Source organism: Rhinolophus sinicus, linkage group LG14, assembly GCF_036562045.2.
Source record: "Rhinolophus sinicus isolate RSC01 linkage group LG14, ASM3656204v1, whole genome shotgun sequence".
NCBI classification, from domain to species: Eukaryota; Metazoa; Chordata; class Mammalia; order Chiroptera; family Rhinolophidae; genus Rhinolophus; species Rhinolophus sinicus.
The window spans coordinates 15886038-15903286 of NC_133763.1; the positions used below are offsets into that span (position 1 = coordinate 15886038).

General features: G+C 40.2%; 1 protein-coding gene across 2 annotated transcripts in view; it reads right to left on the reverse strand.

Moving 5' to 3' along the window:
• Window positions 1-913: 913 nt before the first annotated feature.
• NKAIN3 (sodium/potassium transporting ATPase interacting 3) overlaps window positions 914-17249 on the reverse strand; it is a 533326-nt gene continuing 516990 nt past the window's right edge. For both annotated transcript variants that reach the window (XM_074319272.1, XM_074319271.1), the window contains one exon: window positions 914-17071. In XM_074319272.1, the coding sequence (XP_074175373.1) occupies window positions 17058-17071 (14 nt within the window). In that variant the 3' untranslated portion in view covers window positions 914-17057. The remainder of the gene's footprint in view (window positions 17072-17249) is intronic.

Consider the following 17249-nt stretch of genomic DNA (forward strand, 5'->3'; position numbering starts at 1 on the left):
TTTAATAAACTTCACTTTAGAATTACAAAAACTTGCAAAAGTAGAGTTCTCATGTGCCGCCCCCGAACCCGTTTTCTGGGATGAACCCACTGTGAGGTGCTAGTCAGTTGGTTGAAGACAAATTCCTTCAGTTCTTGGAGGAGAAGCCTGATCTGGGGACGGGATCCCAGTGTACGTGCTTCAGGCCAGATATTAAGTATTCTGTTAAATAACGTAAATAACAGTATTCTCTTAAATAATCTTTGTGGAGATTACTCTGATGTGAACGAGATTTTGCTCCCTGGTTGGAGTGAGGTGAAGGGTATTTTTGGCAACCTGACCCAGAAGCAGTGCAGAAATCGAGTGGGCAGGTCTCCCTGGGATCAGGGAGTTTAAGAAGAGAGGGGCTGACCATACTGTGAAGGGGAATTTGGAGCGAATCCAGACCCACTGGAAACCGAGAGGCACTTGCAAGCTTTTCTTTCTAGGATCCAATCCCTTTATTTATCATCAAACCTTAGTAAAGTTTATCAGTTATAAACGTTTGTTTCAGCTTTGCTGAATAAAGAGAACCCAAGTTCCTGCTTTGGGAAGAGGTTGTCTGGAGTGAGCTGCAGGGACAAGGGGCAATGAGAGAAGGTTCGTCCCTGTCAGAGCAGCTGAGAGCAGCTGTCAGCAGTGAGCCTCTACAGGCCACACCGGTGGTGGGGTGGGGGGATCTGTGGATCATTTGAACCCTCTTCAGGGACACTAGGAAATTCATGGGGAAGACCCTGGCCTGCCTGAGACTTAACTTTTACTTGTGTTTGAAATAGAGGGGTAACCCCTTGAAATCTGAGTAACGAAGGGACATTCAAGATGCACGTCTTTTTCAAGTTTACTATAATAAATACAAACTGGAAAGAGGAAAAATGTATTAAAAACAGTAGTCATCTTCTACTTCAATGTACATTTTTTATTCATAATTGAAAAGAATAGTCTATTATCCTGCTAACTTACAGTAAATGCACCCAGAATCAAAGGGTCCATAGAGACATAAAAAAATGTGTATGGTTTCTATTAAATAATACTTTCTGGCCACTTTAGAATATGAGTATAATATACAGGTATTATATGCACAAAAAATGTAAAAAGGAATTGTGAAAACAAGTCTTGTTACCAGTTTGTATAAGAAAAAGACTTTCATTTTTTACAGGCTACCGATATCACATAGGATGGTTCCTACGAGGGTTTGACTTTTTCCGTTAATTCACCTGGTAGCTCAGAAATCTGTAGAAAAGAAGTTAGTATACAGTGAAGTCACTACACAGTGTTGGGGGCAGTAGAAATTCATAGTGGTACAAAATATCATTCAAGATTTTTACATTAAGTTACAGTGTCAAGATCGAGACACATCTTGGTTGGCAAGCAATCTAAGAATTGTTGAGGACTGAAAGTTTATTTTTTCATGACTTCTGCTGGTAAACATGTTAAAGGTTAAAAACAACAGAAGTAGACAGGAGATGCAATCTCCTTGTCTTTCTGTCCTCTTACCAGCAGATCCTTGCCTTGGAAATACAATGACATGCTTTGGGTACTCCCAATACTGTCCGTCAGGTGGCAGAGTTGCTATGACAAAAGCGAGAGCAGACTAACCTTTATTCTGTTGGTCACAGCAAAGGAGACTTAGAGTCATTCTCACCGCTTAAATACCGCTACCGTGCTTTCAATAATAATAATAAATAATGATAATATCCAGTTCGCTAGAAACAATTTCAAAGAAGCAATTACATGTTGCATAATCTCCGCGATTACGCCGCAGTTGCATGGGGACGGCTTTCAGCATTGCTTTTGCTCCTTTAGTGATTTCCCTTGCTTGTGTGCTCTGGGTTTTGTGTAAACACTGAGCCAGCAAACCAGGCCCCATGGCACCACTCTCAGATCACCACAGATGGAACAAGAAAATGTCTGTTGATATCACTGAAGTATATAGGGGCCATGATTGGTTTGGACTGTTAGGAGCTTAGTATGGACTTGCTGTCTTTGATGCAAATTCAGAGGTCCTTCAGACTTTCTTTGGTTTGTTTGAAAGGAGTGACTGCAGTTCTGGCATCAACTGTTATTCAGATCCTGAGCGATAGAGGGCTCATTTGGTCAATTTGCCTTTTCATACAGAGTCATCCCCAAAAATATGACACACGTCTGCCCAGATGGATGCTGCACTCCATGACCTGGTGAGACTTCAGGAGCACGGAGGGAACAGGTGTAGTATCCAGAGGCTGAACCCAAGGGAAGCAATGTATTGGCCACCTGAAAGCTACTAGGATTGCTTTTGTAAACTTCTCAAGGCAAAGATGTCTATCTGATTTGTTTTTGTCCTCCCTACCCCGCCCCAGTTTCTTGCACAAAGTGGATGCTCACTAAGTGTTTGCTGAGTGCACAGGAAGATGGACAGAGGTTGTGAATGGGGTCTCCTCCCTCCTGGGATTGCTGGGACTCAGAACCTGGCAGAAGGAAAGCCCAGCATCTCCCGTCAGGGCCTGGCTGTGCAGCACGCTAGCAGGCACTGGCTCCAGAGTGGGAGGTTAACACTCCCCCTCATAACTGGACGGTGAGCTCCTTGTGGTAAACTCTCTGTTATGATATTTTTGTATCTCTGGTGCCTGCACAGTGCCTCCCACATAGTAGGCACTCAGCAGGGGTGTTCTGATAAAAAGAAGCAGCAGCCATAGCTTGCCACCAGTGGATACTGGCACATGGTGTGCCTTGAAGGAGTTCATCTAATGCTGTCTCACCCGTAGCTGGTTTACCAAAGAGAGTATAGTAACTACTGTAGCTGCAGAGAAACTTCAAGACCAGTAGCACCTTCTGGGTATCGTCAGTGTTATACACCAAAGGGCAAATCAGACTTATCCATGAATGAAGAAGCTACACATCCCATTTTGAGATAAGTTGCTACTACCAAGAGAGAAGAGATTTCCTTTGATAGAGTGATGACAGGCTAAGAATGTGCCAGAGAACACGTTTGTACAGGCAGGACGGTAACCACTTCCCATGGAAAAAGCATGGCATACTTATGTTTTCTGCAAAGGCTTCCTTTTGCTGTGAAATATCCCAGGACTTTGATATTTTTGCAACTGAAAAAATCAGGGTATTCTACCAGAAGAGATAATTTGGCAACCGTAAAGAGGAGGAATATTTATTATAGGGGAGAATCCCAGAGAACTAATACCAAGGCCCACAATCTTAAAAATCTATTCATTTCTTCCAGAGATAGCTTCTCAGTAGAACACGTCTCCTATTCAAAACGTCCAGGGAATGTCTTTGGTATGATTGATACTTTAACCTCTTAACTACTCAAGCATCTTTATTTTAACCATTTTGGATGGTGAGGGTCTCAAAATAAGCTTATTTTGTACCTAATTATTTTGGAAGACCATATGGGTTACAGGGCCAACATAATGCAATGCTACATTTAAGGGGTTCCCATTCAAATTGCAGACACTGAAGATCCATACGGTTATTTGAAGAAATTTCCAATAGATAACAGTAAAATTTCTTGTTTAAATAAAAATCAATATCATTTTAAGACAGATGAAAGAAAAGAACCTGAGTAAGGGGTTTCTGTTCCAAATCACAATAAATGCTTTTTTCAATAATTTGATCCATTGTAATATGAATAAAATGCTTTTCTCTGGAGCAATGCAATGTTGCCCACAGACGCTAAGTATGTTTAATCTCATCTTAAATGTCCCTGGCAACAGTGCTATAGATTTTTATATTAGTTTTCTATCTCTATTCTTTTAGTTAGATTGTGTTAAATGATTGTGTTTCTGCTTATTGTATAACATTACCTACCTTCCTAATTTTCTTCTTGTAATCTGTTACGTGATTGAAACCATGTCATTAAGATAATTAGAACTGTATATACATTAAGAGTAAATGGGATTTAAATAAAGGGTTGAAGCATTGAAGAGCTTTCCTACGGAAGAAACTCAGTTTCAGAGGAGAGATCCAAGATGGTGGAGTAGATAAACACTGTGCCTGCGTCCTTCCATGAACACATTAAAACTACAACCAAATTATAGAACAATCAACCTGGAGAACCATCTGAAATCTAGCCAAACAGAAGTCCCACAACTAAAATATAAAGAAGAAGCCACGTCAAGACTGGTAGGAGGAGGGGAGACGCAGAACGGACCCTACACCTGCATGTGGTGGTTGTAAATCAGGAGGGATATCTTGGCCACCTTGGTTCCCCCTGGAGGAGCAAGGGACCTCAGCCCCGCCCCACCAGTCTCTCCAACCCAGAGTACTGGTGCCGAGAAGAGGAGCCCCACATCTGGTTCTGAAAAACAGTGGGGATTCTGACCATTTGGGTGGGCCGGGAGGCTGCAGGAAACCCAGCCAAGCTCTTAAATGGCCCGCGCACAGACTCACTCGCTCGCAGGCACTCACCTTGGGCTCCAGCAGTGGGACAGTGACTTGGGGGGCTTCAAAGACATACAGGGAGGGTAGACACAGTCGGCATTTTCCCAGAGCAGGGTCCACCTTCTGTGCAGCCAGCAGGCAGGCACCATCTTTCTTGTATTGAGCCCACCCTCTCCAGCCAAATATGGACCTGATTGGCTTGGTGAGCTCTGCTGCTCTGCTCTGCAGACTCACTAGGACTCCGCCCCACCTAACTCGCACACTGCTGGAGGCACTTTCTCTGTTAGCAGCCAGCCCTACCTGCATTGCTCTCTTTCTTGGAAAACTATCAGAGTCTGGCAGGCAGTGGCGGGTCTCAGTATGCTCTGAGATTTTTGCTGAGTCACTCCAGGCTCAGCACTGGCACCAAACCAGAATTTACATTAACCTGGTGACCATAATTCTTCCCATTCTAGTGACTCCCTGAGACCCTGTGTGGAGACAAAGTCCCAGAGAGGAGTTTCCAGGCTCTTGACATCACATGGAAAGGTGCTGGCTTGGTTATTAGATGGCCATCAGCTGTAATCAGATGGCCATGCACTGTGGCTGGGAGCCATTAGCTGTTACTAGTTAGCCATTAGCCACTAATATAACTGCCATGGCTATGCTAGGAGTTGGTTGGTTGGCAGAGAAGCGGATGGCAGATTGCGCATCGTGTGGATCCTGCTTCCTGTATCTCCAGCCCAGCTGCCAGAGAGAAATAGTGGTATGAACCTCCTATCCATTGCTCCATGGGTGTTCTTTTTTGGCCTCACCATATCCTGCGTTCTTGTATGGGGAGTGGGACTAGAGACTCCACATGACACCCTGCCTCACCCAACTTGTATACTGCAAGGTGTTATCAGTGGCTGAACCTTAAGAGAGCTAGCAGGTGGCAGAAGATCTTGGGGTGTCCTGGCTTTTTGCAGAGCTACCTTAGACCTGGTATTAGTAGCAGCTGTCCTCATTTTGCTCCTACGTGCCTCCAGGTCCAGCACAGGCAGTGAACAACTGTGGATTGCTTTGTAGTTCCTACCAGGTAGTCCCCAGTTGTGGGTGACCTGGACCTGCACCGAAGACCCTCCCAAGAGACCCCAGAACCAATATACTGGGAAGCTGGCTTTAGACCACAGCACAGCACCGCCCAATTAGCCCCACAAGTGGCACACACAAAGGGGGGGGGGTTCTCGACAGGCCCCAGAGCCCCCTGGGACAAACCCCACTCAGTGGTATAAGCCTCCTGCATAGCAGTCTATAAGCTGTGGATGTGGCTAAACCCCACAGACAGTCAGCCTAAGGGTCAATACCACTCGCTGACATGCCAAGAGCAACCAAGGCTAAACTATAATAGGAGGGCACACACAACCCACAGAAGGGACACTCCTGGAGCACCCAGCTCAGGTGACCAGGTAGATTGTGCCACTGGGCCCCATAGGACACCTACTACATAAAGCCACCTGCCCGAGACTGGGAGACATAGCAGGCTTACCTAATACATAGAAACAAACACAGAGAGGCAACACAAAATGAGAAAACAAAGAAATACATCCTAAAGGAAAGAATAGGAGAAAACTCTAGAAAAAGAACTAAATGAAATGGAGACAAGCAACCTTACCAGAGACAGAATTCAAAACAATGGTTATGAAGATGCTCAAGGAACTTAATGAGAATCTCAACAAATAAATAGCAAGCATAAAAACGGGCATAAAAACCACAAAAAAGAACCAGTCAGAAGTGAAGAATACAATAACTGAAATAAAGAATACCTTAGAAGGAGTCATTAGCACACTAGGTGAAGCAGAGGATCGAATCAGCAGAAAATACCCAATTGAAATAGCAAAAAGAAAAAAGAAGCCAAAAAAAATGAGGATAGTTTAAGAGACTTCTGGGACAACAACAAGCGTAACAACATTCACTTCATAGGGGTATCAGAAGGGGAAGAGAGAAAGTAAGAGATTGAGAATCTACTTGATGAAACAATGACTGAAAACTTTCCTAACCTGGCAAAGGAAGTAGACATACAAGTCCAGGAAGTGCAGAGTCCCAAACAGGATGAACCCAAACAGACCCACACCAAGACACATTATAATTAAAATGGCAAAGGTTAAAGGCAAAGAGAGAATCCTAAAAACAGCAAGAGAAAGGCAACTAGTAATTTATAAGGGAGCTCCGATAAGACGGTCAGCTAATTTCTCAACAGAAACTTTGCAGTCCAGAAGGAATTGGCACAAACTATTCAATGTGATGAAAAGCAAGGAACTTACAACCAAGATTACTCAGCAAGGCTATTATTTAAAATTGAAGGACAGATAAAGAGCTTCCCAGATAAGAAAAAGCTAAAAGAGTTCATCACTATGGAACCAGTATTATAAGGAATATTAGAGGGATTTCTTCAAGATGGAAAAAAAGATAAAAAATATGAATAATAAAATGGCAATAGCTACATATCTATCAGCAATTACTTTCAATGTAAATGGATTAAATGCTCTAATCAAAAGACATAGGAGGGCTGAATGGATAAGAAAACAAGACCCTGACATGTGCTGCCTACAATAGGCTCACTTCGGATTGAAAGATACACAGGGACAGAAAGTAAAGGGATGGAAAAAGATATTTCATGAAAATGGAAATGAAAAACACAAAAAACGCTGGGGTAGCAATACGTCTACCAGAGAAAGTTGACTTTAAAACAAGGCTATAAGAAGAGATAATGAAGGACCCAGTAATCCCACTTCAGGGTATTTATCTGAAGAAACACAAAACACTACTTTGAAGAAACCCAAAATGCTACTTCAAGGGGACATGTGCATCCATATGTTCATTACAGCGTGGTTTGCAATGGCCAAGATGTGGAGGCAGCCTGAGTGTCCATCAATGGATGGATGGATGAAGCAGAGGTTGTACATATATACAATGGAATATTGTTAGGCCCTGGAAGTGAATTGGATCTTGCCATCTGCGGTGGCATGGAGGGACCTGGAGGGTGTTGTGCTGAATGGAGTGTATCAGACACAAAGACAGATGCAATGTGATTTCACTTATATGTGGAATCTAAGAATAAAATTAACAAACAAAACAAAAACAAACTTGTAGATACAAAAACATTTTGCCAGATGGGAGGGGCTTGGTGGAAAAAAGGGTACAGGATTAAGAAGTACAAATTGGTTGCTATGGTGATGTAGAGTATAGCATAAAGAACATAGTCAATAATATTGTAATAATTATGTATGGTGTCAGATGGGTACTAGATCTGTTGGGGTGATAGATGGGAGAGGTTGAGGGTAGGGTGAAAAAAAGGGAAGGGATTAAAAAGTATAAATTGATAGTTACAAAATAGTCATGGGGATGTAAAGCAAAGCATAGGGAATATAATCAACGATATGGTAATTACTATGTATAGTGCTAGATGGGTACTAGACTAGTTGGCGAATATCAATTCTTAAATTACATAAATGTCTAACCTCTATGCTGTACACCTCAAATTAATATAAAATACTATGAATGTCGACTGTAATTCATAACTTAAAAAAAAAGAGGGGACAAGGTTTCCGGTTCAATTACCGCATGGGAGGGTGGACTGTGCCTCCTGCAACTAAGATTGAAAAAGGTGACTGGACTTGGAGCTGAGCTGTGCCCTCCACAGCTAGATTGAAGGACAACGACTTGGAGCTGATGGGCCCTGGAGAAACACACCGTTCCCCAATAAAATTGAAAACAAACAAACAAAAAACAAACAAAAAAACTGGGCTTCATCAACTTGTCATGTTTTTTAAAAAAAGGGGCAGGGGGAAGTGAAGAGGAATAAGAGGTCCCAATTTCCAGCTATAAAATAAATAAGTCATGGGGATGTAATGTACAGCATGGGGAATATAGTCAATAATATTGCGATAGCACGGTACGGTGTCAGATGGTTGCTGACTTTATGGTGATCACTTCTTTAGGCATATAAACATTGAATAACTATGGTGTACCCCTGAAACTAATATAATATTGTATGTTAGCTATATTTTTCATAATATTTTTAAAAAAACTCAGAGTTTCAGAGTGTGGATTTTATAAAATTGATTATGACAGTCAGATACCTTTTTTATTTCTTGGCTCTTAGTTCTGCTGTGAATAGATGAGGTTGCCAGGTAGAGTTCTTGTCACATACAGGGAGTCTCAGAAGAAATTGAAAGGTAAGCACAACCGAGAAGACAATTTTTTTTTTTGGTCTTTTTATCTACAATGGTAGAGATTCCTTAGTGTTTCCGGATCAGGTCTCCGTAGGAATTCTCACCTTTGTATTTCTATCACAGGATGAGAAAATAACTTCGTTATTCTGAGGCAGGCATTTTGGTTTAGAAACTGATTTGGAAATTAATACTTTTCACTTCAGATTTTCCCCTAAGGACTTAAAAGTATTTTGAAGTGTTAACACCCAAATTCCCTTTGAGTCATACAGGATGAAATTGGAATATCCATGTCTCTTAAAGGAAATGAGACAGAGCCTTATTACAGTTATCACTATGCTAATAATATTCTGTGCTGAAAGCATCTTTCATATGGCATCTTAGATTTGCAGGGAACCTTTAATGAAAACTCCATTTTCTTAAGAGGTTGTAATTATCTTGCAGCCCCATATTTCTGGGTATAGAAATGTGAAGCTCAGGCAGAATAAAATCAAGGAGGGTTGATGGGAATGGGCCCTGAAACAAACGAGGAAAGAATAAAACAAGATCCGGAGTTTGTCTTCTCAGCCCTCTCCCCAAACTTCCTTCTTGACAAAGATTAATGGGGACCAATGTGACTCAGGTTCAGAGACTTTAGAGCAAAGTCTAGAAACACAAAGAGAACTTTGCAGAGGGCCTGGGGATTTCAACTTCTGGGTGAACTTTAGATATTTGAGTTATGTAACCAATGGTCTTGTTCTGCAATGTTAAAAAATCCCAAGATCAATTGATTTTTTAAAAATTCACCACACTAAACAAGTGGTTTAAAAATAACAAATAAAACGGAATTAATGAGCTATGTTTGCCCTATAAAAGCAAGTTAAGCATGCCATATGAGTTGCTCAAAATTTCATTCTCTAAAATTATTTAACTTGGAGATCTATACGTTATATTTTGCTTAAAAATGTCTTGCACAGGAAACTATTTTTTTTTTATTTTTTTATTTAGAGTGATGGTAAAAATGAAAGGCCATGGAAGAACTTAAATAAATGTTTACTTGGATAGGTATTCGTTGACTATATGGGTTCAATGTGACAGTTTATAATAATAAAAACCCTGGACAGTGCAAAGAGAAGGCTGCACGATGCAACGCACGTTCCAGTGAAGGGATCAGAAAGCATATTGACATTCACATGTAATACTCGGTTTGTATTATCATTATCTGAATGTAATAGGAATAATTGCAATGATTGGGCTCTTGGTTTCATATTACATAGGTGATGCAAGTAAACTACTTTGTTAAACTGCATTCAGTGAATGCTGATTTAAATGTAAAATAGATTTAAGAAGACAGAAGGGGGAAGAGAGCAGTTTCCTTTAAAAGAGAGGTTTCAAAGAAATGAAACTATGTGAGGCAGTTCAAAAGTGATTTTAAGCAATTATTTGCAAAACCACTTCCTCAGGAACAAAAGTCTTTAGAAGAACCTGACAATCAGCAGTTGAAAGTAAACTATCTCTCTGCTGGTTGACAAAAAAATCATGAGAAGGCTTGAGTGGGGCAGATGGAGTCACGTTTAAAGCATGACTAAAGAAAGAAGGCAGGCAGGGCTGAGCTGTTCTGTCTTTTGGGAAGCAAAAAGCAGTGATCTGAGGTCTGGGATTTCTCATTTGCTCCAAGAAGACAAAATGGCAAGATGAAAGTCCACTGGAAGGGCGCTTTCTGACGCTCAAATCCAAGCTGGGGAAGGGTGAAGTGGGAGGAGCCAGTGGCAGATACCTTCCTCAGGGGTCCTGCCCCGTGATGGCCAGGCCCTGTAGCCCAGGCGAAAAAAGCATGAGACTGCAGACCAAGGCCATGTTCAGTCGGGACTTGTGACAGCTGATGGCCACCAAATGCAGAGGAAAGAAAGCTGGACTGAAGGCTTGGGTAGCAGACCCAGTGGGACATGAGACAGGACACTGAAACTACCAGCTTCCTCACCTATAACCTGAGCAAACAAATTGCTTGAGGTTTTTCAACTGTATAGTTTGATCCAGCAGAAAAATAATACATTGCCCTAGGCATCTTATTTCTTTTAACTTTCACTCCTTAAAATAATCTCATACTATTTACCTTTTAGAGAAGGGGGCATATGGCACATTTTAACAATGTGATTCTTTAGAAAAGGTTGTACTCAGGTGTTGAAGTTTGTGTGTAGATGTGCGTGTACAGCATGAATATGTCAACCAATCTTATCTGTCATTAGTGACAGCGGCCAGATTTGCAGGCATAAGGTATTAGGAGAATATAATCAAGACTTTCCAGTGACTGAAATCACTTCATGGGATATTTTTAAATAAGTACTACCTGGAAGATTTCTCTGTCTCTGTATTTCTCTCTCTCTCTCTCTCTCTCTCTCTCTCTCTCTCTCTCTCTCTCTCTCTCTCTCTCAGCCTAGGAGGAATGTATGATAAAATCTAATTATAAAAAGTTTTATGATTTCCCTCCATTGATCTTTTTTCTTGGAGAAACAGAATATCAGTACTTTAAAATACTCATTCCCCGCTAACCGATATTACGTCCTTGAAGAAAAGCAGATGAAGGGAAACACAGGCTCAACTTTTACTGAGGAAACATAACAGAAAAGGAAGGACCATATACTTTTCACTTATCTGTCCTACCTCACTTTCCTAAGCACTAATGTCCATTACAAATTTGTTGAATTTAATAAAAAGAAAACAATGACACTACTAATCAATTCAGAAGAAAAGGTGCTGCTAAAATAAAATAGTTGAAGTTGCTATGGCCACATAAGAATGAATTTATTTTTGCAGTAGAACAGTGAGAACCAAACAATACATTAGATTGGCTCTTGAATTTTAAATTCAGTTTCCAGAAAAGGGAAGCTAAAATGTACTCAGTAGAATCATGAGAAACATAGAAGAAGCTTGTGTCATAGATTTCTTTCTTTCTAAGAAGAAAGGTAAAAAGATGAGGTAGAAATTCACATTTCACAGAGTCTATGATGAATTCCTCACAGTATTGAACATATGTATTTTTTTCTGTATTGTATTATAATCAAGGTAAATGAAAACATTGTTCCAAAACTTATGCCAACTGGTTTGAATTTTGGCACAGATTGCTAAGAATTTTTCAATGTACATTTCCCTTTCTTACTAAGAAATGAAGCCCGTAATTTTCAGATGGACTCAAGGTCACCAGACATAAAGAGTACAATTCTCAGCTTTCTGTGCAGCTAAATTTGGGTTGGACCAAGTTTTGGCTAATGGGATGTAAGCAGAAGTAGCATGGTCACATACTGAGATATGACCTTAAATGAAAGAAGCATCCTTCTTTGTCCCCTTGCCTCCTTTTTGGCTGGAATACAAAAGCAATGGCTGGAACTCTGGCAGCCATCTTGAGTCATTATGATCCTGAGAATGGCAGGACACATAATGAAGCAATAATAGAGAGCAGCCAGGGTCCTGTCTCTAGGGCAACCCAAGTCCAGCTCTTTGCTGACTAGCTCCAGAATGTCAAATATGAAGAGATATAGATCTCTATCTTATTTAAGCCACTGTCAGTTTTCTTTTTTTGTCACTTGTAGGTAAACCTAATCCTAACTGATATCAACTAACAAGGTTGTCTGCCAAAGCCAGTTCCATGAGAATAACTAAATAGATCATTGGTTTCTTCAAACTGTTTTAAAAAACTTAACACCAGAGAGGAAAGGAAAAGCTGCCCTAAATGGGAAAATGGTTCAATGTTTTTAGTCAAAGAAATAATGTGTTTTAGTTCAGAATTGATGTGTCCAAACCTAAATTATGTAGACTTTCAACTTTGGAATGCTTCCTTCCTTCCTCTCTCCCTCCCTCCTTTCTTTCTTTTACTTTTCTCCTTTCTTCCCTCCATTCTTTCCTTCCTATATTATTAATTTTTCTTTTTTTAAAAACTTAATTTATGCCTCAAGTTCAAGCCAAAGCATATTTTGGATTTTTTTGAATAGCTCATTTAAAAAAATATTTAGCATTTAACACGATTCTTGCCCTTTATACGCTTTCAAGTACAGAGAAGATGATTTATTTTCCACCTGATACCATTTTTTAATGCAAATATTAATATTTAAGAAGCTTTATCCATCTACTAGAAATGGCACTTTTTTCTTAGCTCTTAATAAAGAAATTAAGCTTTTCAGGTTGAAAAGAGAGATGCTACCCATGAATTGTGAATTTTTTGAGAATTCTGTTTTTTGGAGAACTCTTTTCAATAAATACATTCTTCTAATGTTTAAAATAGATCTGCTCCCTGTTTTGCACACTATGCAGTTACACAAGCAGTTATTTCCTTTTTTAGTTCTACTTCTAGGCATAACACCCTTAAGTTTGGGGCCTATTGATCATGAGTATTTAAACAGGGTTTGTAGATACTTCCACAGACCTTCTATCCAGTACATGTTATAGATGACTTCTGGGAAGGATATATGTATATATGTTTTCTAAGTTTAAAGACATCAATTATTTGTATTTTGTCCTATTTAATTCAGTTATCCCTTGAAAGCAACTAAAATGTCAAGCTGGAACATTTGAATTCTAATCCACTGTAAAAGTTCTAGTTACATACTAAAGTAAGTCAGAAATGATAAGTGAGTGTTTGCTTTAAGAAATAATTAGCCAGAATATTCATTTCACCGGGAGTCCGCATTTTGGGATACTATAAAATTCTAAATTCGGTCTAAAATGAAGACGTGTTTATTCTTGGCAAGATTCTTTTCTAATTTGCAAGGACTGAAAAGAGAAATTTTTGTTTTTATTTGCTTCTCAATTTAGCAGAGTCATGATGGTTTTCCTCAGCTTTTCAAGGTACATTTTAGCTGGTTCTAATGAAGACAAATTCTTCTCAATCATGACTGTCCCATTCATGAAGTGAGACAGATGGCAGCCTTGCTATATTTTATTAGATCCAGTCTCTTGATGCTAGCTGCCTCCCTTATTTAGGTCTATAGAAAATAGCAGAGCTTACTTTTCTGAAGGAAAATAGGAAGAAGTTAATATTTTGTTAGGCCAAAATGTCAAGTTATATTCAAAACAAGTGAGCCAACAGCGTCTCCAATTTGCAGTGGTAGGAACATATGCTTTCATTTCAGGGACACATACCCGACATTATATGGCAGGTGGAAGGCTACGATACTTGGGGACGTACTAACTTACAGCTTTTCCTAAAAGAGGTGGTGGAGATTTCTCTAATATAGACTGTTCCATACCCCAAGATGTTTTATCCCCTGGGAATTCTCTAATCCCCCACCCCTGTAACTCCCCTGCTTAACTTTTGCTGCTTTGAAACATGACTGGAAGCTGAAATAAATAGAAGGTAAACTGGAAAGCATCCTAGCTGCCTGTGGCTCCACACAATGTCAGCAGGAGACACTTAGGAAAGGACAAGTCACCATCACAAGAAGGAAGACACAACCTAGGGCAGAGTTGGCCAAGGTTTACAGGATACAATGCCATGGAGGTTCAAGGAAAAAACATTGGTTTTAACTTTTCCCTTCTACACTCAAGTCAGAACTAGGGGCTCATGGGCAGTGGATGTCCTATGTTTAGCTTTACCAGGACCACCTCTGAGGAGAGCACTTGAACCTGGAGTTGCACCATCTATTAGATACTGAGTGAGGTTCTGGTAAATGAGTACAAGCTGAGGCATGTGTTTATTTTCCCTTCCTCTGACCACACACTTGCAGAAGGAGAAGCCAAGATTTGGCAAGAATGTAAAGAATGTAAATATAGTGAATGCGTCTTTGTTGAAAGCCCTACTATGTGACGCACGGTGCAGAGTGGATTCCCTAAAACAGAAGCAAAAGCTGCAAGAACTGTAAAGTCTTACTCTTAAGGAGAGGCACCCGTAACATGCGACAATACTGCATCAGATTCACCTCGATCAGGGGTAACTGCCGAATGTCACCTCACAATTCTTCCCTTTATCTTAAGTAAGCAGAACGTCTCAAGAGTAGCCAGGAAGAGAAGAGATAGGGAGAAGAAAAATGGGAAGGAGGGAAGGTTGAAGATCTATCTAACTTGTTTCTGACGAATGGCAAATTTTCTGGAACTTCAGAATTTTCATTATGGATTCCTGAAGTTGGGAATTGAAACAGATATAACTTATCATTTAAATGAAGAAAGTTTAAACACCAAAACACATATACCATGTTACCTTTGTTGCCTTTCCATAGAAAAATCAGTAATGTAAGGATTTCCTCCTTAAATCTGTAACCTGCAAGGTAGAGAAGATCTACGACCGGGCAGTGCATCTTAGAAATACATACAAGTTTACACACGAAGATAAAACAGCAGCAAAAGTTAGCGTGGTACTATTTTCTGAGATGTTCACTAAGTTTTGTTTGTGTGTGTGGGGGGGCAATGAAATGACAGTTTAAGATATTTAAATATTAATCTTATTCTTCTGACTGAATTTCTACGTTTTTGATGTTCTAGTAGCCTTCTCGATAATAATAATATGTATTAGTCTTGGAATTTGAAAACAAAAGTTATTTTTAAATTAAGAAGTGCAATTTGTAGTCTGCATTAGTTCTAATCACTTAACCTCCAGCAATTTTTTAAGCCACTTTTTAGAAAACTTAGGAGTTTGATGTTTCCATGGGTTTTGCACAGCACTTGGGTGTAAAATAAGACCTCCAGACTGGGTCCAACTTGCTGTTCTAACCTTACAATAATGACGGCCTCTTTCAGTTATGGAGTGCTTCACAGTTTAGAGAGTATTTGTTTACATTTTTATCTAACCCTCCCCTCTCCCTTGGGAGGTAGGAATTATAGCCGCACTTTACAGATGAGGGAAACTCAAGGCTCAGATATCCAACACTGCCCAAGGCCACAGTGTGGACCTGGAACCCAAACCCCACCGTTTGCCTTCCAAGGTCTCCTTCCTTTGGCCATAGCTCTTGCTCCTGTGTATAGGCAGGACTCTGGACGAGTCCCCATGTCCCCTACGCTTCAGCTCCCTCAACTGTGTGACAACGGCTTGGATTTGACCCTCTCCCAGGTCCCTGCTCGCTCCTCTTCATTTTGAATTTGGGTTTATTTAGTAGAAAGAAAAGTGGTGAGATTCAGTGGGTGACAGCTAATGGAGCGGCACAGTCCAGAGGCTAGTGAGTAAAACAGGCCTCCAGAAAGCTCACAGCAGTTGCCACGAACTGGGAGGAACTAGGCAGACTTCATTGCATAAGTTCTGATTCTTAACCGAGTCTCATAAACTATATGGACTCTAAAAAGAAGAAGAAAAAAGGAACCTCTACATACACACAGAAATTTGCATACAACTTTAGGTGGTTTATAGGCTGACTTCTTAGAGCTGTATGGGCCAAGTCCACAACTTCTGGATTAAATAGTGCACACATGCCGCATTTTGTGGCCTATCGGAGGTCTCATCTTGGTTATTATACAAAGTGAGCAAAACTTATTTTGATATGAGAAATAGTAATTGAAAGATAGGAATGAAAAAAACTGTGATGTGTTTTCAAGACAATCCTTTTTCGCCATGGAAAATTATCTTTCCGATATTCCTTTCTTGGTTATTGGGATGGGGTAGGAGAAAGAAAAGCTGATGTAGAACAAATATAAATATCGTCTTTAGAAGTACTTATAGAGAATTCCGCAACATTTTAATGCTCCTTTTGAATATCCTAAGAGCAACATTCCTGATTACAGATTGATGGTTGCGATTTCTGTCCCACCTGCCCACACGCTATATGTTTAGGTCTGACACCTGTGTCAGGACTGAGATTAAAAATCAGAAAATATGAACCTCAGAGATACCCACATTCTTTCCAAAGAGGAAAGGTGCTTTCCTAAGCTCTACATACACCCATGGTCTACACTTCAGAACATAAGAACAAGATATCTGTAAGGATCTGAAAATTTAGGTTGCCATCATAGTACTCTGGGTTGTGGGACGTTGAGAACAAAGGAAGACTGCATGTTCTGTCTTATGCTGCAAAAATGATCCATACTCAGTTTGAAAGCCAGCTCCATTATTTGTACCCATTTATCAGCTGTCACAGCATCTAGTGTCTTTCTAGTAACCCCAAGTAACGTCTGCTAATGCAAACTTCATTCGGCCATCAGCGATCCTGACTTAACACCTCAACCATACAAACCAGTATTTCTCATAGAATTGTCTGTAGAAGGTTTTCACAGCAATTTTTTCCCCATTTTGCATGCCTCGTGTTAAATATTGTTAAAAAATTAAAAACCAATTTTTTTCAATTTACAAGTACTCATGTAAGAAGAAAATGACTAAAAAAATACCCACCCAAGCACCTACATCTCACCTAGCACACAATGCTAATAATACATAGATGGTGACCGAAGAACTGTGATCTGTGGGAAAGCAGGGAGGCGAAGTCCATCCTCTGGAAGAAAGTGAGATGTGTTGATGCAGAGAAGAGCTGTCAATGGTGCTTTGCTTCCTAAGTCAAGTTCAGCAGTCGCATTTCAGAGTCAATGTCATTACTTATTTCGACCTAAAACAGAAAATAGGAATTGCTTTAAAGAACTTCAAAATTAAAAACTAAATTTCCTCCTCCTTAATCATCCAGGCTTTTCGAAATGCAAAATAGCTTTTGGGTGTGTCTGTGGATATAACGGTAGCAACAAACAAATGAAAAACTTGGGCTTCCTGCTTCTCAGATTAGGGCATGA